We start from the raw sequence: 26,776 nt of genomic DNA on the forward strand, positions 1-26,776 counted from the left end.
GCTTTTCAGCAAATTGTAGCTCTATCCTTCCCCCCTTTCTCTCCCCCCTTCTACACATAAGTTCATGTAATCCTTTTTCTTCTTCTCTACCCACTATTTTAAGTTCTTGTAAACCGTGTCGAGCTCCATTCTCATGGAGATGATGCGGTATATAAACTTAAGGTTTAGATTAGATTAGATTAGATTATAAATAATATTAAGTGGATATTTGAACTATTTATAGAGCACGGTGTAATGATTATGTATAGAGATTTGTTAGATAAATGAAAATATTTTCTATACAGCTTTTTTGAGTAAGATATAGTAATATATATAGACGCTGATTTGAATTGATTTTCCCAATAGTTTGATGCATATTCATTAAAGTTATCCTGAAAACCTAGCCTGTTTACGGTTCGTGCAGGAGTTCAGCATCCTTTGCTTGGGCAAGAACTGACCTCTGATCTCTATCTGAAAAGCTGTTCAAACATGAAAGTGCTTTTCTGCATCCATGAAGCTATTCCCCAAATTCTGTAAAGTTGGCCACCCAACGTTATGTTTAACATGCAAATAGAATAAGGTCATTTGCACACCTAACTTAATGGGTTAATGAGATGCCAATTGGTGGTATTAACTGGCATTAATTCACTCTTTTGGGCAGTTGGTAGGTAACTGCCCTCAGAAGGTATTCTATAAACTGGGTGTGAAGGGGACATGGACTTTGGGGAGGGGGCACGGGCACAGGCAGATCAGGGGCATGCCTAGAGGTTACATGTAGGGTATAGAATACTATCAGTTGCATACCTAACTGCTTGGTGTGGTAAGAGAGGGCAGACTACCCTGGGCGCCATCTTGGTGGGGGCACTGGCATCTCTCTGCCCCCACCATGCCACGCTCATGCCCTCCTTTCCCCCCGCCTCTTTAAATTTTCACCAGCACGAGCAACTTCTCTGGCTGGCTGCTCGTGCTGGCCTGGCTACCCTCTGAAATAACTTCCCGGTCGCGGGGCCAGGAAGTGACATCAGCGGGGAAACCAAGGCAGGCGCAAGCAGCAGGCTGGAGAAGCTGCTCGCGCTGGCGAAGATTTAAAGAGGTACGGGGCAGGGAGGGTGCAAGTGTAGTGTAGGGCATGAGGGGGGGTGCCACTGCCCCAGGCGCCTCCTGCCCTCACTACACCACCCGTGGACTTGCTATTATAGAATTTGCACTTAATGTGCATCTTCTCAGCGCCTAAATTTCGGCACCCTTTCTTGAATTTACTTCTAGATGAGTGAGGGACAAGACAGTAATACTACATCAACTCTCGCCTCTGCTTCATGTGGGAAATGAGAAGAAGCCAGAACTTGCACTGTACCTCAGTGACGGCATCGATGGAGGCTCCCATCTTCAGAAGGAGATCCATCACACGAATGTGATTCTTCTTACAGGCAATATGCAGGGGAGTAAAGCCATTCTACGGAGAAGCAGGCAGCTAATGAGAACGGCATTGCATTGCAAGTGCCTTCACTTTGTCGGCAGCTACTTTCTGCTTCAGTTTTAATGTTAATCATTAGGGCCGTACATCAATTACATTTTTTAATCGCATGATTAATTGTATGACCCAAATATAAGAGACTTGAAATAAATTATGATGGTATTATTTCAAAGAACTTCAGTTAGAAGAAATCTCTGGGGTGGATTTGTTAAGAAAATAAACTATACAAGTATAGAAAAAGCATATACAGCCCTTATAAAAATAAATTCTGGTGATTTTATTTTTATAACCATCTTCCCTTCCCTTCTGCTCCATGGACACCATCTCCTCCCTTCTCTCCACGGGCATCATCTCCTCCAGTCTCCCTTCTCTCCATAGGCATGATCTCCCGGCTCCCTTTTCTCCCCTTCCCTTCTTACCATCTCCTCCCTTCTCTTTCCCCTTTGCCTCACTTCGCCTCCTCTCCCAGGGAGCCCATTCTCTGCCTCTTTTTCCTCTCCTCCTCCACTTCAGCAGTTTAGTCTCCAGAGAATATCCCCTTTTCTCCCACATCTTTTTCTATCCCTCTCTTCCTTTTTCAGCTGCAACCTGCAGCCGCTTCCCCGGTCCACATCTTACCTCTGCAGGGATGCTGGCAGCTCCCTCTCCTCTGCTGCTCCTTCTCCCTGGTGCTCGCAGGGCTGAACTGTATCGCTGAAGTGAAAGAAGACTGCTTTCACTTGGCTGACAGGGACAGGGAGGGCAGAATGGGAGGAGGTGTAGCATTATATACTAAAGATGACATTAAGGTCATGAGGATCTCAGATGTCCAGTATACTGGGGAATCCCTTTGGGTTAATTTGGCCAGAGGGAAGGACAAATGCTTGTATATTGGCGTAATTTACAGACCCCCAAGACAACAGGATGACCTGGATATGGAAATAATCGGAGATATAGAAAATATCACCTTGCGTGGGGACACAGTATTGCTAGGTGACTTCAACATGCCTGATGTGGATTGGATTACACTTACCTCTGCTTCCGGCAGCAGCAGGAGGCTATTAAACTCTATGAAAGGAGCAAGACTCAGGCAACTGGTGTTGGAACCAACAAGGGATCAGGCAATACTGGACCAATGGAGAAAGTGTCACAGAGGTCTCGGTGGGTGACACATTGGCCTCCAGTGACCACAACATGGTATGGTTCAATCTCAGGAAAGGTTTCACTAAATCTACTACACTAACCAAGGTCCTCAAATTCAAGGACACAAATTTCAAAGAAATGGGAGACTTCGTTCACCAGGCGCTACAAAGCCAAGAAGAAACCGATAACGTGGAAGAAATGTGGTCGACTTTGAAAACAACCATACAGGAAACAACAAACTGCTATGTTAAATCAGTAAGTAAACGGCGAAGGAACAATAAGCCACAGTGGTTTACTGCGGAGATCTCAGACCTCATCAAGGAGAAGAAAAAAGCATTCATCTCTTACAAACAATCGGGGAAGCAGGACTCTAGAGCACACTACCTGACCAAATCAAAAGCCGTCAAAACAGCAGTCAGGGAGGCTAAATTCCACATGGAGGAGTCTCTAACAAAGAACATCCAGAAGGGAGATAAATCCTTCTTCAGGTATATCAGTGATAGAAGAAAAAACTCAGGCGGGTTTGTATGTCTTAGGAATCCAGACGGAGACTATGTGGAAAAGGATTCGGAAAAAGCCCAACTATTAAATGAATACTTCTGCTCAGTCTTCACCCGAGAAGCGCCGGGGCTCGGCCCTCAGCTACAGACAAGGGTTGGCTCAGTTGACCCGTTTAGTAACTTTGAGTTTACGCCCAGCAGTGTCTACAGTGAGCTGTCAAAGCTCAAGGTTAACAAAGCAATGGGGCCGGACAACCTGCACCCCAGGGTGCTTAAGGAGCTGAGTGATGTCTTGGCGGAGCCACTGTCCGCGCTCTTCAACCTCTCCCTTAGTACAGGCAGCGTCCCGTTGGATTGGAGGACGGCTAACGTCATTCCACTCCACAAGAAAGGCTCAAAGATGGAGACAGCAAACTACAGACCAGTGAGTCTAACATCGATAGTGAGCAAACTAATGGAAACTCTAATCAAACACCAATTGGATAAGATCCTGGATGAGGAGAATCTACAGGATCCCCGACAACATGGATTTACTAAGGGAGATCATGCCAATCCAACCTGATCAGCTTCTTTGACTGGGTGACGGGGAAGCTGGATATTGGGGAGTCCCTGGACATCGTGTACCTGGACTTTAGCAAAGCATTCGATAGCGTACCACACCGCAGGTTGCTGAACAAGATGAGTTCTATAGGATTAGGTGACACATTGACGCAATGGGTTGGGAACTAGCTTGGAGGTAGGTTCCAAAGGGTGGTGGTGAACGGCACCCCCTCCGAAATGACGGAGGTGATTAGTGGAGTACCACAGGGCTCAGTCTTGGGCCCAATCTTATTCAACATCTTTATAAGAGACTTGGCAGAAGGGCTTCGAGGTAAAATAACATTATTCGCCGATGACGCCAAACTAAGTAATGTAGTGGGCAAATGCACAACAGACGAAGATTCAATGCCCGACAACATGATGCACGACCTACTCCTACTGGAGCGATGGTCTAGGACATGGCAACTCAACTTCAATGCCAAAAAATGCAAAATTATGCACCTGGGCAGCCAAAATCCATGCAAGTCTTATACCCTTAATGGCGAGATCCTAGCAAAAACGGTAGCAGAATGAGACTTGGGGGTAATCGTCAGTGAGGACATGAAGTCTGCCAATCAAGTGGAGCAGGCTTCGTCCAAGGCAAGACAAATCATGGGCTGCATACGAAGGGGTTTCGTCAGTCGTAAGGCGGAAGTCATTATGCCATTGTATAGATCCATGGTGAGGCCCCACCTGGAATACTGTGTGCAATTCTGGAGGCCGCATTATCGCTAGGATGTGCTGAGACTGGAGTCGGTGCAAAGAATGGCCACCTGGATGGTCTCGGGACTCAAGGATCTTCCATACGAAGAACGGCTTGACAAATTACAGCTATACTCGCTCGAGGAGCGCAGAGAGAGGGGAGACATGATCGAGACGTTCAAGTATCTTACGGGCCGCATCGAGGCGGAGGAAGATATCTTTTTTTTCAAGGGTCCCACGACAACAAGAGGGCATCTGTCGAAAATCAGGGGCGGGAAACTATGAGGTGACACCAGGAAATTATTTTTCACTGAAAGAGTGGTTGATCGCTGGAATAGTCTTCCACTACAGGTGATTGAGGCCAGCAGCGTGCCTGATTTTAAGGCCAAATGGGATCGGCATATGGGATCTATTCACAGGGCAAAGGTAGGGGAGGGACATTAGGGTGGGCAGACTAGATGGGCCGTGGCCCTTATCTGCCGTCTATTTCTATGTTTCTATGTTTCTATGAAGCCAATCTCTCTCTGGCATCGGGAAACAGGAAGTTTTGTCGGAGGAGGTGGAACTTCCTTTTTCCCAACACTACAGAGAGGGAGGGAGAAACTTTGGCCAGGTGAGTGCAGTCTGATTTCACTGCAGTGAAGGAGTTCAGGGCCATGAGAAGCAGACAGAAGGTGCAGCAGAGAAGAGGGGCTGCCAGCGTCCCTTCAGAAGTGAGTTGGTGACAGCAGAAAACGGGCAGGACAGCAGTTAATGCACATAAAAAAAAATTAATCATGATTAATATATTAACATGTTGTGCTAATAATGCATTAAATATATAGCCCTATTAATCGTTTATTTTGCTATGCATTAGAAATAGCTAAAATTGGACTCATCCTGTCTGACACAGAATTTATATTTTCTGATGCATGCTCATACTGACCAGTGCTCTGGCGCTTGGTTTGGCCCCTTTATCCAGCAGGACTTTGGCCACACGGTGATGACCACAGTGGGCAGCCACATGTAGTGGAGTCAAGTGGTCAAGTGTGATGTCATCAATTTCAGCGTTGTACTGAAGCAGAAGACGGATACTGTCCAGGTGGTCTCCCTGCGCTGCCATGTGAATCGGTGACAAGCCATTCTGCATCCAGACATAGGAAAAAAGCAGAGAATTCATGCTGAGGACAGATGTGGAGTAAACTAGCATGCTGAGAGTGGGTGCTGGTGCATTTATCTGGAAGGTAGCCACTGCGGTGTCGGCAGTCATTGCTTTCACGAGGATGAGCACCTTTTGCTGAAGGAGGTGACATTGCTCAACTTCAATTAGCTACAATTTCTCACACTCAAAACATTTCCATGCAAACATATTTAAGCTGGGGGAAAGCAGGTTGTCTATAGTCCACCAAGGACTTCAGATCACCTATAGGCCCTCCATTCCATTAACACAGGGTACAAATTACTGTATGCTCCCTGCACAAAGTTCATAATGCATATCATTCCCCCTCCTTCAGACTGCAGATTTCTGGAGCCTCCCCTTATAGATTGCAAGGAGGGAAATTTTCAAAGGACTTTGCCAGCTACACCTCTGCTTTTGAAAATTCTGCAAATTTCCCTCCCCACAAGTTGTTAAAATTAGACTTTTAAATTCACAAGGCAGACACATTTAGCTGCTTGAGAAACGGGTGGCTTCAGAAGTGTGCATAGACTGGAGAAATTGTAGGAGTGTTCCATCATTGTCCTTTTAAAAGGCTTAAGGCCTGGGTAGGCCTGACACCATTTTACTGAATCCATCTTTGCTGAGCCATAAGGAACTTTGATGAATCAGCTCTTTTGAACAAAGAGACTATGGATTTTGCTTTGCTACAGAGTTCAGCTTGAGAAAGTAGGCAGAAGCAAGTTATAGGCATGGTAATGACATCTGTCCTGTTTCTTTATCATATTGGCTGGACATGCTGTATTATAGCCTTGGAAGAAGGTACTTGAAGAAGTCTATTCACCTTTCTTTGGTCCTGTCCCCTGATCAGGGTAAATCCTGATTGACCAAGTGCACCTGAGTATGTGAGGGATAAGGAACTGAACCAGAAAGTGAAGAAGGAGAGCAGAAGGAAAAAGAAGATATCCTGGTTGGCTAACACATCTCTGAAAAGAGAAGGACTAATTTATCAGTTACGCAGAAGGACTGCTTTATGTGCTACGCCAGAGAAAGGAAGAATTCTGCAGCTGAATGTCTTTTGAACTGTTACCAGACCGAGATCTGCCAAGTGCACTGAAATAACCTGGAACTGGACTTGAACCAGTCTCAGCGTGGGCTCACAACCAAGTTTGTAGCCTGGAGAAGGTTTCTGCCCACGGAACGCTGACTGAACAGCAAGAGAAAGGGTGAGGATGTGAAATCTTCAGTTCTGGGATTAGTCAGTCACTGGTATTTTCTTTGCTAAGGGTTGGTTAACTCTGGGACAAGTAATATTTTAGAATAGATCACGATATAGTCACTGTTTTATCATTTCTTCTCAGGAAATTTTCTCACAGTAACATCATATCAAGATGTATGTCTGAAATACCAGAGTAAATACAAGAAATATGTACAAAACCTATTTGTGAGTAATCATTAGAATAATTTGTAATTAATTTTACAACTTGCATGCCAAATGTCTAAGTATTTTTTGTTATCTAATAAAATCATTTATAATCACTTACCAAACTTCTTTTTTAATAAGGCAGCAATTATGGAATCAGAGGGACATTAGGTGCAGTTAAACCTGTCTGAAATCATTTGGGGGCCAAAAAGTTTGGTTATAACGTGATGTAATGAAATTAACCCAAGAAAGGCGCAAGTTATTTCTTGCAATGAGAGATGAGGCAAAGAAATTGGGTGCTACCTTTATGTTAACCTACCCCTACAAGTGCATTATTAAATATAGAGATTTGAATATTTTATGCGCCTGATTACCTAAGATCCTTTTTGGACCTCAAGGGGTTTGACGTATTAAGCCTTTTCCTAAATAGTTTCCTGTAACTTATCTCTCGGCAATTTCGATTCCTCCTTTCCTTATGTTTGTGGTCTAAGAAAGAACTATTTCCATAAGATTGTTATTACCTCTTAGTCTGTATTTAGATATATTTTCATGTTGGATTGTGGCTCTGTATTTCCTTAAACAAATTGTTCCTATGAGCGTTGGGAGCAGCGCAGAACATTCAGCGCGGCTCACTGCGCTAATAACCGCTATTGTGGGTTAGTAAAAGGGGAGGTAAGTGATTTTCTGTTGTTACCTCTGCACACTACAAGAGGAAAGTTAGCTGGCTAGAACTAATTTACAGCACTAGCCAGCCATCCTTCCACAAAAATGACCAGTAGGTCTAAATCCTGCCAGTCAGAGTGTGGAAATTTTTGCTTGGTACCCATTTGAAAACGGACCCTCAAGTAACAAGTTACGCACAGCCCAACTTAGGAGCACAGATGACATTTATTGTATTCTTGTTATGTGAATGTTCTACTGTGCTGTTTTAATGTGTGCATTACACTCTTTCATAATATTGCTATTACTAGGATGATAGCTGAATGATCTTATGTAGATTCCACATTAGGAATTAGGCCCTGGGGAAAACCACTGCATACCCTTGGGACTAAGTAGCATGGAATCTTGCCATTTTGGGGGGACTCTGTCAGGTACTTGTAACCTGGATTGACCCTGCTGGAAACTAGCCTCAGTAAGGCGACTCTTTATTATGAGTAGGATCCAGTGGCATCCCTGGGATTTTAGAGATTCAGCAAATTAGGAGGAAGAGGAACATGTTATGCTATGTTTTCTATTTTGCTCTTACCTAGTCAATTCAAGGTCAGATTACATTACAAGAGATTGGGTCAATTACCCAGGAAATTACAATGGACAGTTTGGGCAGAAGCAGGGCAGGATTAATTCGTCGAGGGCCCCTAGGCACACATGTACACTGGGCCCCCTACCCTGCTCCACCCCACCATGCGCCCAGGCGGAAACAGGAAGCTGCGTCAGAGGGAAGCTTTGGGCAAGCAGCACTGCTTGCAAAATTACAGTTCCCGTTGCCTTTCTTACCCGCGTTGCTTGCTTGTCTTACTTTCCGTCGATGGGGGGGGGCGTGTTGCCAATTGGGGTGGAGCCCGCTTTGCTGATGGGGGGGTCCGCATTGCCGATCGATGCTGCAGGGGCCCATCACCGTTTGGAAAAAACAATGTTGATGCCCTCCTTCATCGGGCCCCCCTGACCATTTTGGGCCTTAGGCATGTGCCTACTGGGCAGAAGCTGGTTTTTATAGGTTCAGCATGAAATTTTGTGCAAAGCAGGATAATAAGACAGAAACTAGAGGCAAAGGAGGTTACGTACAGTGTGCTGCTGGCTGCAACCCTATGACTGCAGTCGCAGCGATGCCTCCAACCCCAAGGAGACGAATCGTAATGACACATCTGTATAGTACCCGCCAAGGTCGTGACCTCAAATGTGGTATGTGAAACTCCAGTCGAGATTGCAATTCAGTGTGGGAAGCACGGACATACAGATTTCTCCTCCTTCCTTCGCAGAGTACCCCCTCTTCTCATGCAGCTTCCCCCACCATCCACCACTTCCAGCTGCATAAACTGTAGATTACTCAGTCTTCCTCCTTATACATTCCTTGCAGCTTCCACCACCACCACTAGGGTTACCATACATTCGGGAAAACCCAGACATGTCCTCTTTTTAGAGAATGGTCTAGGTTCCCAGATGAACTTTCCAAAACCTAGCAGTTTGGGGGGGGGGGGGGGCTGGAGGCAGAACAAGGCGGGACTGGAGGCAGAATGGGGCTGTTAGGAGGCAGAACAAGGCAGGGGCTGGGGGCAGAACAGGGCAGAGCCATGCATCCGGGTTTGTCCGTTGTTAAATATGGTAACCCTAACCATCATTAACTGTACATTACTCACAGCATCGAACTCCCACTACCATCTCAAATTCAGATCACCCACAACCCCTACCCTCTAACCCCTTGAGTGTACAGATTACAACCTGCTTTACTTCCCTTCAGGATATCTTTGTTCTGAATATGCATACAGCTTTCTCCTATGTATCTGAGACTTTGCTAGGACCAGGGAAAAAAACCCTGAACTTCTTTTCTTTTCTTAATGCATCAATAATAGTGTGTACTCTTCCAAAAGAGGGCACATTTTTTGCAAAAAGGGCATGCTTTTTTTTTTTTTTTTAGAAAAGAGTGTGCATTACCAGCAATATTGCTCCTGTCATGGAAAAATGGACCCCCCCCCCCCCAAAAAAAAAAAAAAAAGTTCCTGTAAATGGCATGGGAAATGATAAGAAATAAAAATGTTTGGGCTTTACACTCCTGGTTTTTGTTGACTGGCAATACTGCAAGAAAGATATGTAAATTATCACCAAACATCTGAGGGCATCTCTGCACTCCACTATTGTTGGGTCAGACAGAAGTGGAAGATATAGGCCTGATAATAGGAGACAGTGAACAAGCGCAGCTGAGGTGACATAAGTCCTACCTTAGTTTTAGCCTGGATGGGAGCTCCATGGTCCAAAAGAATCTCGGAGATTCGCACATGGCCATTTCTCGCTGCACAGTGAAGAGGAGTCAGTTCATCCTACACCAAAATAAAAGCAATGTTAATGACTGAAGCTGCCTGAAATCCCCATAGCAACCTCCAAGGTCACCCTGAGGTTCCATTTTTAATTGCAAAGCCTTCTGGGAATTTGCCTGCTGAAATGATTAGGAATGTGCAGTTGTGTTGACTGCACATGCCCGGTGGTAGCCTCGCTGCCCAAAATTTCAGCATCTGGTAATAACTGCATATTCTTCAGTGATTGCCCATTCTAGTAGTGAGATGTAGGTATCAGCAGCGGTTGTATGTTTTAGTCATATGAAATAATTCATGCGTGGCTGTAGGTGAGCTAATTCACTCCTGGAGGATGTTAAGGTGGATTGCAACTCACTTACTTTGGTCCTTGCATCTATCTGAGCTCCTCGGTCCAGCAGCAGACGTACCATAATTACATTTCCCCTGCGGGAGGCGATATGAAGAGGTGTGATACCATTCTGCAGGGATTGGGGGGGAAAAGGAAAACATGATAGAAAATAACTCATCAGTAAAGAATTAATCTTATTTCTAACATGAAATCCCAAGAACATAGTAACATAGTAGATGACGGCAGATAAAGACCCGAATGGTCCATCCAGTCTGCCCAACCTGATTCAATTTAAATTTTTTTTTTAATTATATTTTTTTAATTTTTCTTCTTAGCTATTTCTGGGCAAGAATACAAAGCTTTACCCGGTACTGTGCTTGGGTTCCAACTGCCAAAATCTCTGTTAAGACTTACTCCAGCCCATCTACACCCTCCCAGCCATTGAAGCCCTCCCCTGCCCATCCTCCACCAAACGGCCATACACAGACACAGACCATGCAAGTCTGCCCAGTAACTGGCCTAGTTCAATATTTAATATTATTTTCTGATTCTAAATCTTCTGTATTCATCCCACGCTTCTTTGAACTCAGTCACAGTTTTACTCTCCACCACCTCTCTCGGGAGCGCATTCCAGGCATCCACTACCCTCTCCGTAAAGTAGAATTTCCTAACATTGCCCCTGAATCTACCACCCCTCAACCTCAAATTATGTCCTCTAGTTTTACCATTTTCCTTTCTCTGGAAAAGATTTTGTTCTACGTTAATACCCTTCAAGTATTTGAAAGTCTGAATCATATCTCCCCTGTCTCTCCTTTCCTCTAGGGTATACATATTCAGGGCTTCCAGTCTCTCCTCATACGTCTTCTGGCGCAAGCCTCCTATCATTTTCGTCGCCCTCCTCTGGACCGCCTCAAGTCTTCTTACGTCTTTTGCCAGATACGGTCTCCAAAACTGAACACAATACTCCAAGTGGGGCCTCACCAATGACCTGTACAGGGGCATCAACACCTTCTTCCTTCTACTGACTACGCCTCTCTTTATACAGCCCAGCATCCTTCTGGCAGCAGCCACTGCCTTGTCACACAAGAAGAAGAAGGTTACATTTCCTGATGGTGTGGAAAACATGAGGAAGGACTTAGTGAAGCTTAAAAAATGGTCTGAAATTTGGCAGCTAAGATTTAGAGCTCCTTTTACAAAGGTGCACTAGTGTTTTTAGCGCACGCACCGGATTAGCGCCAGCTAGCTGAAAAACTACCACCTGCTCAAGAGGAGGCGGTAGCGGTTAGCGCGCATGACATTATAGCTCACGCTATTCCGCTCGTTAAGGCCCTAACGCACCTTCATAAAAGGAGCCCTTAATGCTAAGAAATAAAAGGTCATGCATTTGGGCTGCAAAAACCTGAGGGAACGGTACAGTATAGGGGGTGAACAACTTTTGTGCATGAAAGAGGAGCGGGATTTGGGTGTGATACTATGTGATGATCTTAAAATGGCCAAACAGGTTGAAAAGGCAAGGGTGAAAGCTAGAAGAATGCTTTGGTGCAAGGGAGAGGTATGGCCAGTAGGAAAAAAACAGGTTTTGATACCCCTATATAAGACTCTGGTGAGACCTCATTTAGAATATTGTGTACAATTCTGGAGACTGCACATTCAAGAAAGATATAAAACAGGATGGAGTCGGTCCAGAGGAAGGCTACTAAAATGGTCGGTGGTCTATGTCAGAAGGTATACAGGGACAGACATAAAGACCTCAACATGTATACTTTGCAGGAAAGGCAGGAGAGAGGAGATATGTTAGAGACATTTAAATCAACCACTTATAAAAATGTCACTCACCAGCAGTGGACTCAATTCCTCAGATCCCACATTCAATCAAAAAGGTGGAGAAAAAGCCTCAATTATTATATCACATAGCAATCATTGATGATTTTTAACAGGGCTACCCAAGTCCAGTCATCGAGATCTACTAGCAGGCCAGGTTTTCAGGCTATCCAGAGTGAATATGCATGAGAAAGATTTGCCTGCACTGCCTTCTTGGTATGCAAATCTCTCTCATGCATATTCATTGTGGATATCCTGAAAACCTGGCCTGCTAGTAGATCTCGAGGACCGGACTTGGGCAGCCCTGATTTTTAAGCTAGTGTTGTTTTTGTCATTGGCAAAAAACTCACACCAAAAAGAATGTTGGGCTCTAAAGAGATTTAAAACCCACTACTGTGCACAGTAGAAAATAATATTTTTATTATTTTTTATTATTTTTTATAGAGTTAATTAATCAAAAAGGACCATATTTGAAAGGCATCTAAACACAAAACAGATGAAAGGTAGAAAAAAGAAAAACTTAGCTCTGGCGCCACATGCTACATGATATAATAATTAAGGCTTTTTCTCCACTTTTTTGATTGAATGTGGGATCTGAGGAACTGAGTCCACTGCTGGTGAGTGACATTTTTATAAGTAGTTGGTTTTACTGTCACTACGATTTATTAATTGAAAGACATTTAAATATTTACGTGGCATAAACGCGCAAGAGGCAAGTATCTTTCATTTGAAAGGAAGCTCCAGAATGAGAGGGCATAGGATGAAGTTAAGAGGTGATAGGCTCAGGAGTAATCTAAGGAAATACTTTTCTACAGAAAGGGTAGTAGATGTGTTGAATAGGGTGTCAAGTCAAAAGTGCGCCGGGACAAAGGCGAACCCAGACAATTGAGCGCAGCGTGGAGGTGCGCGCCGCACAAAATTACTGTTTTTTAGGGCTCCGACGGGGTGTGTGTGTGTGTGAACCCCCCACTTTACTTAATAGACATCGCGCCGCATTGTGGGGGCGTTGTGGGGGGTTGTAACCCCCCACATTTTACTGAAAACTTCACTTTTTCCCTGTTTTTAGGGAAAAAGTTAAGTTTACAGTAAAATGTGGAGGGTTACAACCCCCCAAATCCCCCATAATGCTGGCGCGATGTCTATTAAGTAAACTGGGGGGCTCCCCAACAAAAACCCCTATCGGAGCCCCTAAAAACTGTAATTTTCTTTGGCGCGCGCCTCCGTCTTGCACTCAGTTGTCGGCGCGCGCCTTTGTCTTTCGCGCTGTTGTCTATGAACCGTTGAATAGTCTCCCAATAGAGGTGGTGGAGACAAAGGCTGTGTCTGAATTCAAGAAAGCATGGGACAGGCATGTGGGACCTCTTAGGGAGAGGAGGAATTAGGGTATGCTGTAGATGGGCAGGCTGGATGGGCCATTTGACCTTTATCTGCCATCATGTTTCTATGTTACTCAGACATCACTGACACAGACCATAGAAAACATTGCAGCTGGAGATACTATATGTTCGTTAGGTCTCCAGACTGGTTTTGCAGGTTATTTAGAGATTAATTATGCTTCTTCAGCATTTCCACACTGTAAATGTGATGCACAATTCTCACCCAACTTCAATCCATCTGGGATACTTTATACTGTCACCGCTGACTTCAGAATGCTTGGAGCAGGTTTGACCAAGTTCGGTCCTCAAAGGACACAATCAATCCAGATGAATATGCATGAGTTATTTATATATAGTGGAAGTAGTGGGCATGCAAAGCTCTTTCATGCATATTCAAGTTTCAAATTTATATTTAATTTGATATACCATTGCCTGGACAAGCGTCAAAGCCTTTTACATTGATTAAAAAAAAATAATATTCCGTAGTGAATATAACTTTTAGGGGTCTTCTGAAAATCTGGCCATCGAGGACTGGACTTGGACAAAAACCTGGACTGGATCTGTGTTTTTGATGAGTGGAGGGTAAATGAAAGGTCTGAGTTCCTTTCTCTTTCATTTTTGAGATGAAGCAGGAAAGTCAAGCAGCAGAACTAATGCACTTTGAAGTTGGATGTGTATGAATATTCAAGGATAACCTCCTCTCCCCCCCCCCCCCAGCAGAAAGATTCAGCTCCTGGCACACATACCGGTGGTGTAAAGTTCACATTTGCTCCCCGGTTGAGAAGTAACTGAGCCACATTCAGGTTCTCATAGTGAGCAGCAATATGGAGTGGTGTAAATCCTGTCTGCAACCAAAAGAAACTGTTCACTCCCAAAGCAAAATGTTCTTGGATTATGTTTATGCTTATTTAAGATTTGATCTACCGCTCCTGCATTTTACTGACCTAAGCGGTTTACAATGTATTAAACTAAATTAGGTCCTTGAGAAAAACTACCCTATCTGTCCCAAAGGCTCACAATCTTGCTAAAATACCTGATAAACTAAAAATAAGTAATAACAACGTATAATACATTTCCAAGATCAAAAATCAAAGAAATAGAAAATAGAAATAATGAAAGAAGATAAAAAATTAAACACAAAATAAAACAAATTTAAGAGATAGAAAAGTCTCTGAAGCGGCCTGATAGCAAACAGTCATATTTTAGTGCAGGTCTTAGTACAACTCCCGGCACAGATCCGTCACTGGCAGAGCTTGAGAGCATCAAAGAAATTAACATTTCTAAAACATATCCACTAAAACTTTTATATGAAATAAATAAACCCAAATCAACACGAATCAGCACAAATTAAGGCAGATTGCGGTCCCCATTCCATTATTTAATGCGGGAGAGCCATTTGGAAAAAAAAAAGTACTTTTAGATGTCTCTTAAAATTTTGAAATGATTCTTCCTTCCTTAACTCTACTGGTAAATTGTTCCACAATATTGGAACCAAGTAGAAAAATGTACCATTTCTGGTTGAAGCAAGGTGAGCCTTTGAGATATGGAGAACAGCTACTCTATTGTCATTTAAAGATTACTTCTCTGTAGTTGTTTTTTGTCTTTAATTTCTGTGCCATTTCCTTAACACATCCAGGATGGGGGGGGAAGGGATTGTACTATTGCATTATTTTAAATAAGTGTAGGTTATTAAAAGAGTATATAGATTTGTGTTATTGATTAATCGATGGGTGGGTGGGTGGGATAAAATGATTGATTTTGAATATCTGTAAGTTGAATGTGCTTTTCTTGACTTGTTATATGTTCGTTAAATGTTCTTATACCTGTGTGTTGCACTGTTAATATTTTAAAATTAATAAAGATTAAAAAAAAAAAGATCTCAACGAGTAAATGAGATGAGTTTTCACAAGTTCAAGCAATGCAAAGAGTAAGGTAGGAAACCACGCAAACGCAAGTCACTTCTGTAGAATGCAGGGAGTGACATAGTAAAGGGGGGGCATCCCCCCAGCCACCATCTTGGTGTGGCCGATAGCACCTATCCTCCTCTCTGGCCCTCCCGCTCCTTCCTCACCCCCACTACCATGCGCACGCGCCCCTTCCGTTCCCCCGTACCTCTTTAACATTCCCGGCACAAGCAGCAACCCCAACCTGCTGCTTGCGTCAGTGTCGGCTCCTCCTCTGATGTCACTTCCTGGATCCATGCCTAGGAAGTGATGTCAGAGGAAGAGCCGATGCTGGCGCAATTGGCAAGTTGGGGTTGTTGCTCGTGCCGGGAACGTTAAAGAGGTGTGGGCGAAGGGAAGGGGCATGCACGCACGACAGGGGGGGGCAGGGAAGAAGCAGGTGGAGGTGGGGTACCAATGCCCCCGAGCGCCTCTCACCCTCGCTACACCACTGAATGCAGGGCCCTCAGTTCAGAGCTGCCAAGTTACCCAGGTCCGGGAAGGAGACTTCTAGGCCAGTCTTGGTTTTAAACTTACATCCCAAAGCAGTGCTGTATTTGCAGTTCCTGATTCTACCCACTGAAATCAGGACTGGCTGAATATCTCCCTTCTGGAACTGGACAACTTGGCAGCTTTGAGAGTTGGAGAGATGCAACAAGGGCAATTGTCCTGAGCCCTCAGACCGCAGGGTGCTCCAAGCCTGCTTGAAGCTGGTGAGTTTTGGGGCCTTCTGCCAAATTTCTGTCATGGACCAAGTCAGGCTCATATTCAGATTGTAGGCGATCACTGGCGATACCAGAAATTCAATGCCAGTATTAAAGTGGAGGAGTGGCCTAGTGGTTAGCACAGCTGAGATTGTGAGTTCAATTCCCACTGCAGCTTGTTGTGACTCTGGGTAAGTCACTTAACACTTCATTGCCCCATGTAAACCTCTCTGTTTGCATAAACCACAGAAAAAGCGGTATACCAAATTTCATCCTCTTTATATCCAGTAACTGGCACTGAATTTCCGATCTATGTATGGCCACTTGAGACATAGCCAGCTCTGACAATATTCACCGGCTAGCCAGCTAAGTCTCAATGGCCAAAGATAGGCAGTTGGCTTTGACTGCTGAACTTAGCCAGTGAGCTGGTGAATATTAGTGGTAACCAGCTATGTCATGCACCACAGCCAGTCACCGGCCCATCTTGAGACCCGAATATTCAGTGTGAGATATTCAACTATCCCTTGCTGAATAGTTGGCTATGCGTTATGCTATGTTAATCAGGTAGATCAGAGCAATTATTAATACAATTAGGTTGTAGTTATAAATACATAGTTACAAATACAAGTAGGTCATTGTTGGCTCTTCATTTTGTTCCAGGAGTTGCATTAGGCAGTTTAGAAATGGGCTTTTACAATTGCCTGGCCGGCTAAATAATGCTGAATATCAGGCCCAGAATGTCTAATACTAACCCAGAAAATGTAGAAATTATAACAATTCTTTCCAAAATACCAAGCTCACAGGGAGATCATATATCAAAATATCAAACCCCACTCGCTGAAAATTTTGCTATTAATGAGCTCAATTTTCAACTAAGTTTATAACCTATAATAGGTGAGTGAAAGGTCCTCAGTTTTCACAACTCATTTACAGGAAACCCTGTTACCCAAGTTGTATATTGCATAATAACCCAAAAGGGTGGTTTAAGCGTGAAACATCCTTGGCCCTTGTGTGTATGTGCTATATTTGGAGCAACAGTGAAAATCAATCTAAAAATAATAATGAACATAAGAACATAAGAATTGCCACTGCTGGATCAGACCAGTGGTCCATTGTACCCAGCAGTTCGCTCACGCGGCGGCCCTCTGGTCAAAGACCAGCGCCCTGACTGAGACTAACCCTACCTGCATACAAGTTCAGCAGGAACTTGTCTAACTTTGTCTTGAATCCCTGGAGGGTGTTTTCTCCTATGAAAGACTCCGGAAAAGCATTCCAGTTTTTTACCACTCTCTGAGTGAAGAAGAACTTCCTTACATTCATAAGGAATCTATCCCCTTTCAATTTTAGAGAGTGCCCTCTCGTTCTCCCTACCTTGGAGAGGATGAACAACCTGTCCTTATCTACTAAGTCTATTCCCTTCAGTACCTTGAATGTTTCGATCATGTCCCCTCTCAATCTTCTCTGCTCAAGGAGGCCGAGTTTCTCTCATATAATCAATAGAGATTTAATATCAAAATTCAATCAGAGATCCAACCCAGGCAGAATGCTGCTCAGCCTTTATCTTGGAAGGTAAATCATGAGTCCCTCCAGCACACTCATGGACTGGAGTAAAAAAAAAAAGATCAGGCTGTACCTACCTTAGAGAGTACGTCAGCGTTGGGGTCATTCTGTAGCAGCACTGCCGCTGTCCGTGTGTCATCATTGCGGGCAGCAATGTGTAGGGCAGGGAGACGCACTTTCCCCTTAGTCCCGTAATTAATCAAGTAGGCAACCACATTCTCGTGGCCTTGTTGTAGAGCGACGGCCAAAGGTGTGAAGCCATCCTGAGAGAAAGGCAGAGAGGACAAGAGGTCAAATGGCAAATATAGATAGATTTTCTGCGGGCTGGACATGTAATGAGGGAATTCTTCAATGGGCGCTGTGTTAGCGCGAGCTAATCGCTTTTCCGCATGCTAATGATTAGCACGTGCTAAACACTAAAGATGGGCGTGATGCGGTAGCGCCCGTTAATGAATTCCCTTGTAAGAGATAAGTCAAGTTTCCATTATTCCATGTACCTAAAGAGAAAATGGGATTTGAAATACAAGATTTCTGTATAAAAATTTAAATGACCAACCCCCCCCAAAAAAAAAAAAAATACTGCAGAGACGATTTACAGAATGGCAAGTCTATTAATAAATGTAATTTTTCTAAATGTGGTCCACCTTTGTGACAAGGGAACAAGGACCCGACACGGTCCATGTTTTGATAAACACACTTTCCTCAGGGGTCCTGTATTGAAATGTATGAAACAGTATTATTCTATGTAGGGTTACCAGACGTCCGGATGTCTTTTCAAAACTCAGCATTTTGTCCGCGTTTTCTAAAAGCCTCCTCAAATTGCATCGGGCAGGGAGGAAGTCTCTACATGCAAGGTCATGCATGTAGGGAAAAAGAACCCGATGTTCAGCTACAAAATGGGAGGATCACTGCTAGGGGTGAGCAACCTTGAAAGAGACCTGGGGGTGATGGTGGACACAACATTGAAAGCATCGGCACAATGTGCGACAGCCTCAAAGAAAGCAAACAGAATGTTGGGTATCATTAAAAAAGGTATCACGACCAGGACGAAGGAAGTCATCATGCCGCTATATCGTGCAATGGTGCGCCCACAACTGGAGTACAGTGTCCAGTACTGGTCGCTGTACCTCAAGAAGGACATGGCAGTACTTGAGGGGGTCCAGAGGAGAGCAACTAAACTGGTAAATGGTATGGAAAACTTTTCATACGCTGACAGATTGAAAATGCTGGGGCTGTTCTCCCTGGAAAAGTGGAGACTTAGAGGAGACAAGATAGAAACCTTCAAAATCCTGAGGGGCATAGAGAAGGTGGACAGGGACAGATTCTTCAGACTGTGGGGAACCACAAGTACAAGGGGTCACTCAGAGAAATTGAGAGGGGACAGGTTTAAAACAAATGCGAGGAAGTTCTTTTTTACCCAGAGGGTGGTGGACACATGGAACTCACTTCCGAAGGTTGTGATAGGCCAGAGCACACTACAGGGCTTCAAGGAAGGTTTAGATAGGTTCCTAAAGGATGAGGGGATTGAAGGTTACAGATAGATGTAGAGGTAGGTTACATAAATGGTCAGGAACCACTTCACAGACCTGATGGGTCGCCGCGGGAGCGGACCGCTGGGCACGATGGACCTTTGGTCTGACCCAGTGGTGGCAACTTCTTATGTTCTTATGTTCTTAAGTCCGCGCATGTGTAGACTTAAGAACATAAGAATTGCTGCTGCTGGGTCAGATCAGTGGTCCATCATGCCCAGCAGTCCGCTCACGCAGCAGCGGACCTGGGGGTGGGGCTGGGGGGTCCGGATTTTCCGACTGGAAAGTCTGGCAACCCTAACTCTACGTGAGTATGTAAAAACATGTAAGGGACTGATACTTCTATCAGGGTGGAGGTGAGAATCAACACCAACCAGGTGTGAAATATTGTGATAAAAGGTGTAACGAAATCGACAAGTAGAGTTAGATGAACAAAACCAGAAGGTTTTTATACCAGTAATAAATGCCTGTGCACTTAGGAGGGAAGCCAATATACAGCACTATAACGGGGGCACCGGAAGAGTTCAGCACTAAGGGTGGGATTCTGTAATGGAAGCCTAAAAAAGATAGGCACTTAAAGTTAGGTACCTATGGTATGTCAATCACATGTACAGTCATGTGGAAAAAATTAGGACACCCCATGAAATATTCAGTTCTTTCTTAAGAAATGTTCACATATCCATATCAAATCTTGTTTTTTATTTATCTCAGGAAAAGAAAGTGATGTAATTGCAGGTAAACAACAAATATTTTCCTTGATGTACTCATGAAACAAAAAGATATCCATTAGTCTTATAACTTGTGCCACCGACATCCAAAGATCTTTGGATGCCGGTGGCACAAGTTATAAGACTAAGTTAGACTAAGTTTCCCCGACCTTGATAAAGATATGAGAAACGTGTTGGTAAAGGGGAGGATTACTGAAACATTGAAAAGCTAAGTTATTTGTAAAGTATTTATAAACTATTTAACTTATGAAATAAGCCTAAGTCTAACATCATCAGTAACGCGGCAGACTGAATTCACGCGCGGTCAAGGCCGAAGCAGCCTGTGAATTCTAACTGAGGAATAAATTAGGACATCCTACACCCTAATAGCTAGTGTTACTCCCTTTGGCTGAAATAATTACATTGAGACGCTTCTTGTAGCCATCTAACAGTCTCTGACATCGGTCTGAGGAAAGTTTGGCCCACTCCTCAATGCAGAATTCTTTCAGCTGTGAGATGTTCAAGGGGTTTCTTGCATGTACAGCCCATTTCAATCACCCCACAGCCTCTCAATGGGATTAAGATCAGGGCTTTGACTCGGTCAGAACTCTCCATTTCTTAGTTTTCAGCCAGTCCTTGGTGGATTTACTGGTATGTTTTGGGTCTTTGTCGTGTTACAGGGTCCAGTTCCACTTCAGCTTTAATTTTCTTACAGATGGTCTCACATGTTCCTCAAGTACCCTCTGTTACACGGTAGAATTTATGGTGGATTCTGTGATGGTGAGCTGGCCAGGTCCTGCTGCATCAAAGCATCCCCAAACCATGACACTTCCACCTCCATGCTTCACAGTCGGTATGAGGTTCTTTTCCTGGAATACTGTATTTGGTGTACGCCAAACATATCCTCTTTTCTGGTGTCCAAATTGTTCAATTTTAGACTCATCTGTCCATAGAACACTATTCCAGAAGGCCTATGTTTGTCTACGTTCGCTCTGGAAAACTTCAGTCTGGCCTTGATGTTTCTATTAGAGCGGAAAGGATTCCTCCTTGCACACCTCCCATGCAAGTTATATTTGTGCAGTCTCTTTCTGATTGTAGAGGTATGCACTCTCACATCAATAGGAGCAAGAGCCTGCTGCAGGTCCCGTAATGACATTTTAGGGATTTTGGAGACTTCTTTTAGCTTATTGCAGTCTGCTCTGGGGGTCAACTTGCTTGGACGGCCAGACCTGGGCATGTTGGCAGTTATTTGGAAAGTCCTCCACTTGTACACTATTTTCTGGACTGTGGAATGGCTAATGTCAAATTCTTTTGAGATCTTTTTAAATCCCTTATCAGACTTATAAGCTGCTACAATCTTCTTTTCTGAAGGCCTCAGACAGCTCTTTTGATCTCACCATGTTGTTCCCTCTCACCGCAGCAGTCATGAGCACACCAAACTAAATGTCTGAGGTTTAAGTAGGGCAAACCTCCTTCAAAATGCTGAGTAATGATGTTCTAATCAGGTGCACCTGATGTGATACACCTGTGTGTGATTTGTGTCACTTTAAGTGGAAATACATGTGGGGGGTTTCGTAATTTATTCCTCAGTTAGAATTCACATTTTTGTGGACATCTTTTGTTTCATGAGTAAATCAAGTTTTGTTGTTTACCTGCAATTACATCACTCTCTTTTCCAGAGAAAAATAAAATAAAGATTTGACATGGATATGTGAACATTTCTTAAGAAAGAACTGAATATTTCATGGGGTGTCCTAATTTTTTCACATGAGTGTAGCTGCCCATTACAGAATCGTGCTTAGCGGGTCTAACTTAAAACTTAGGCATCTGTAATATAGGCCAAGGATTTAAAGGCTTACTTTATAGGTGCCTAAGCCCTTTCCCACTCCTAAACACGCCTACTTTGGTTTTACCTATTTTTTTGTAGAATTACGCCTAAGAGAATAGACGCCTATCTTCAATTAATTTTTATTATTATCAATTATGAGCTTATTAAAGCTCATAATTGAAGCCAATGTCCTAATTAAGGCCCCTTTTATGAAGCTGCGTTAGGGTTTTTTTGTTGTTTTTTTTAAATCACCAGCCACTGTGTTAAAAGCTCCGATACTCACAGAATTCCTTTGTGTGTCAGCGCGTTTATCTCAGCAGCCGGCGCTATAAAACGTTAACTCGGCTTCATAAAAGGGGGCCTACGTTAGGCGACTACTTATTTAGTAACTAATTCCGCATGCAACTTTTTCTATTGCCCCTCGACACGTCCATGGCCACGCCCTCTTTTGAGATATAGGCCATGGGAGATACAGTAGGCGCAATCCTTTATAGAATACCATGCATCCAGATGTGCGCCCAAATTTTAATGGATGCTAAGTAACATCACAATTGTTTGTCAGCACCCAATTATTGATGACTCCAAGCTCATGATCCAATATATTTGCACGCACATCTCGGAAGCGCGTCACATATAAAATCCGAATCTTAATGTGCCGAAGTGGGTTATGAGGCTTTTCCTTCTGGAACTGAAAGATGACTTCTTAAATGATACAGACTGGACTGAGTTTTTTGTGGAAAAAGCTCCATTCCTCACTAGTCTGAAAATATAAGACCACGTGGCCTATCCAGACTGCCCATCAAATCCATCTACTCATCTCTTGATATCCTTTCCTGTACCTTAAAGATTCTCTGTGCCTGTCCCATGTTTTCTTGAATTCAGATACAGTTCTCATCTCCATTATGTCCACTAGAAGGCAGCGCCACGCATCCACCACTCTTGGCTCCATCTACTTTCACCTTCACCCTATGCCCCCACTTTCCAGAGCTTAACCACATAAATGCTGATTCCTCTCCCAAACTGCCCACAAAATAGCCAGCCTTCAGTTTAGTGGTCTATGGTGATATTCAGTTACTAATCAGTTAAGTGCTGCTGAATATCAGCTGATAGCACTCCATAAGCAATTTATCTATTATTTATAGTATTTATATACACTTATAGACTAAGTGGTTTACATTCAGATTCTTCAAGCATTTTTCTTGACTCACAATTTATCTAATGTACCTGGGGCAATAGGAGGTTAAGTGACTTGCCCAGGATCACAAGGAGCAGCATGGGATTTGAACCCACAACCTCAGGATGCTAAGGCTGTAGTTCTAACCACTGCCAAAATGAAAAAACAGTATCCAAATAAACTGCAGCTAAACGTTGAAAGACCAAAACAAAGAAAAAACTGCAGATACGTTGTATAAGGCGTGAAACTGATCTTTATTAAAGAAGATTCGATGTAGCATTCAAAAATATAAAAAAGTAAACAAAAATATAAAAGCATAAAAAAATATAAAAAATGGTTCTCAGGTGTGAGTCCAAAGGACCCGACACAGTCCATGTTTCGGAAAACACTCCTTCCTCAGGGGTCCGAAATATCATGCAAATATACAGAGAACCTGACAAACCAAATAAAGCCTGAAAGGTGCGTAAGCACTTTGAGCTGCTGCTGGATTAGAGGCTTCACGTGCCTTACAGGCTTTATTTGGTTTGTCAGGTTCTCTGTGTATTTGCATCATATTTTGGACCCCTGAGGACTGTGAAACATGGACTGTGTCGGGTCCTGTGGACTCACACCTAAGAACCATTTTTTATATACTTTTATATTTTTGTTGATTTTTATTTATTTTTGAATGCTACATTGAATCTTCTTTAATAAAGATCAGTTTCACACCTTGTACATCGTATCTGCAGTTTTTTCTTTGTTTTGCTCTAACCACTACACCACACACTCCCATCAATTTAACCACCAGGAGCCGTTTCTGACCTTGGGCAAGCTACTATTGGGATAATTCTAAAAGAATCCACTAAAATTAAGCAGAGATTAAATACTCACTGTAGCCCAGTGTTTGCTCATCTCTGGACAGTCTAACCATACATGTAGCTATGTCCCTGATTGTCCACCTACTTCCAACAAAATTTACACACATAGGGATAGATTCTCCATAGCAGTGTCCTGCAAACTTTTCGGCACCGGAGCACACTAAACCCAATGCCGCGGCTGGAAGGCACCCAGAAGTGCGCGGACGTTGACGCGATGACATCATGCACATGCATGACATCATCACATTGACATCTGTGCGTGCTCAGAGGCCCTCCAGCCAGACCTTGAACCTGTCTTTCTGCTGGTGGGGAGAGGAGGAGAGTTGTAGGTGCCGGCTGATAGCCTACAGGATGTGCCCCTTACTGCGAGAGGTACTTCCTGTAAGCAGTCAGCCGATGCCTCTTCTCATTGCTGGCGTCTCACGGCACACTTGGAATCTGCTTGCTGCAGCACACAGTTTGTGCTACACTGCTCTATAGTCTTAAGTGAACCAAGTACAAGTCATACCGCCACCATACGTACCACGATGCACCGGGAAGGGGAAAGTCCATTTTGGAAGAGGCGGGCCAGCTGTCCGGAGGGAGTAGACATCCTTCCAGTCAGCCACCTAATTATGGTATGGGGGAGAGGGTACGAAGGCAGCGGGAGGGGGGGGTCACTTGGCAGCGGGAGAGTGTGGGCATCTTTCTCGCTGCAGGAGGAGGGTGTTGTGTGGCAGTGGGAGAGAATGGACATCTCTCCCGCTGTTGGGGGAGAGCAGTGTGTGGGTGTCAGGTCGCTTCTCAAAACGGCTTTTCTAGCAGTCTCCGACACTGCCATTGCCGGGGTTTTAAACAGTGCTGTCACTGTACTGGCACCCCTGGATCAGTCGCTGATTTTTGTCACCAAAAGCCGACGCCGCTCTTGGAGAATGGCTCGGCAATTTTAAAGAATCTACCGGAGTGCTCATTTTAATGTTGAAGAGCCCATTTGCATGTCAGTGTCAGAGAATGCCAGAAACCTCACTAAAAACAGAGATAAACCGTTTTGATAATCCGCTAAAATGCGTGTAGGCTAAACCATCAGAAAACAGTTTAGCCACAATGTTAAATTTCTGAGAACCTGGGCCTCAGTCTTTCCCTCTTTCACCTTCATTCTATGTCCCCTCATTCTGGAGCTTCCTGTCAAATGAAAGAGACTTGTCACCTGACTGCATGCCCTGGAAGTATTTAAACGTCTCTATCATACCTCCCCTCTTCCAGCTTTTTTCCCAGGTATATATATTGAGATCTTTATGACACTTTATGACAAAGACCACTGACTATTTTAGTAGCCACCCTCTGGACCAACTCCACCCTGTTCGTGTCTTTTTGAAAGTGCGGTCTCCAGAATTGTCAGAGAAATGGAGAACAACTTCATAGAAACAGTGCCCACGAGAAGAAAAATGGCACCAACAAATTGAGGATATAAAGGAAGGACTTCATCTGATTTTGCTTAAAAGGGACAGTGTTGACGCTGATCATATTTTTGTAGGTTAACTTACTTCTGTTGCAATATTCTGGTTCGCTCCATTCTCAAGTAGAAATTTAACCACTTCCAGGTGATTCTCTTGAGCAGCCATATACAGGGGCGTGAATCCTTTCTGAACACAAAGAGAACAGGAACAGCTCATCAGGCTTACTCTACTCTAGGGAAGATTTGTTCCTTCAGACCTGTCGTGTGAAATAGAGAACCCCAAAACACCCCAGCATCCTTCCCACATTGACTCTCCCTTGCAAAAAGTCTTCCCACACCAGTATTCTCCATTAATTTCTCTCCCAAATCAAACTACACATATAGCAACTCTCCTGCACCAGTGCCCCTCTCAAGTTACTCTCCCAAAGAAACACACGCCAGTATCTCCCCTGCATCAGCATCTCTCTCAAGTCTCTACCTCAAACTAGGGCTGCCAGATTTTCCAATTGGAAAATCCGGACTCCCTAGACCCGCCCAAATCCCCGTCCAGTTCCAACCATCCCTGCCCTGGAATGCCCTAATCCAGGGATCTCAAAGTCCCTCCTTGAGGGCCGGAATCCAGTCGGGTTTTCAGGATTTCCCCAATGAATATGCATGAGATCTATGTGCATGCACTGCTTTCAGTGCACATTCATTGGGGAAATCCTGAAAACCCGACTGGATTGCGGCCCTCAAGGAGGGACTTTGAGATCCCTGCTTAATCCCACCCTAGCTCAGCTCCAGCCTGATGCATTTCAAAACCCGGACAAAATGCCTGGTTTTGAAAAGCCGTCCGGACCCCCGGACATGTCCTCAAAAGGAGGACATGTCCAGGGACATCCAGACAGTCTGGTAACCCTACCTCAAACCAAAATAAAGGCCAGCACCTTTCCTGCATCAGTTCCCCTGGCCAGAATCTTACCCAAAACAAAAACAGACACTATCATCTCTCCTGCATCAGCACCTCCCCCCAAACCAACAAATAGGTTAGCACAATAGAGGAGTGGTCTAGTGGTAAGTACAGTGGCCGGAGAACCTGGGGAAATGGGTTTGATTCCCACTGCAGATCTTTGTGACTCTGGGCAAGTCACTTAATCCTGCATTGCCCCAAGCATAGGCAGTGAAATGCTTTTTTTGTTTTTTTTTGGGGGGGGGGTCAGGACTCTGCCTTGCTACACAACCTCTAAACAGCTCCCGAGTCTCCCACCCACCTCCTTCCAGCATTTTAGTTAAATCTTCAGCAGCTGCTGCGCAGCATCCACAAGCAGGCCTGCCCAGGAAGTAGAACGAAGGGTTCCGGGACAGGCCTGCACGGCGGCTGCGCAATGGCTGCCTGAAGATTTAAGCAACAAACACCGGAAAAAGGGTGGGCGGGAGGGACAAAAAAAACCAACAAAAAACGAGAATTTGGGGGGAGGCCATGGCCTCTGTGGCCTCTCCGTTCCGACACCTAGGCCCCCAGGTATAAAACAAGTACCTGTATATAATGTATAAACTGATTTGACTGTAACCATAGAAAGACAGTATATCAGTTC

General features: G+C 44.1%; 1 protein-coding gene across 10 annotated transcripts in view; it reads right to left on the reverse strand.

Moving 5' to 3' along the window:
- Positions 1-26,776, reverse strand: part of ANK1 (ankyrin 1) — a 355,025-nt gene that overhangs the window by 234,164 nt on the left and 94,085 nt on the right. For all 10 annotated transcript variants that reach the window (XM_033948942.1, XM_033948947.1, XM_033948950.1 and 7 more), the window contains 7 exons: positions 25,291-25,389; positions 17,750-17,935; positions 14,212-14,310; positions 10,300-10,398; positions 9,848-9,946; positions 5,282-5,479; positions 1,334-1,432 (listed from right to left, as the gene is read on the reverse strand). In XM_033948942.1, coding sequence (XP_033804833.1) covers positions 1,334-1,432; positions 5,282-5,479; positions 9,848-9,946; positions 10,300-10,398; positions 14,212-14,310; positions 17,750-17,935; positions 25,291-25,389 — 879 coding nt within the window. The remainder of the gene's footprint in view (positions 1-1,333; positions 1,433-5,281; positions 5,480-9,847; positions 9,947-10,299; positions 10,399-14,211; positions 14,311-17,749; positions 17,936-25,290; positions 25,390-26,776) is intronic.

This window comes from Geotrypetes seraphini, chromosome 6, assembly GCF_902459505.1.
Source record: "Geotrypetes seraphini chromosome 6, aGeoSer1.1, whole genome shotgun sequence".
In the NCBI taxonomy this organism is placed as follows: Eukaryota; Metazoa; Chordata; class Amphibia; order Gymnophiona; family Dermophiidae; genus Geotrypetes; species Geotrypetes seraphini.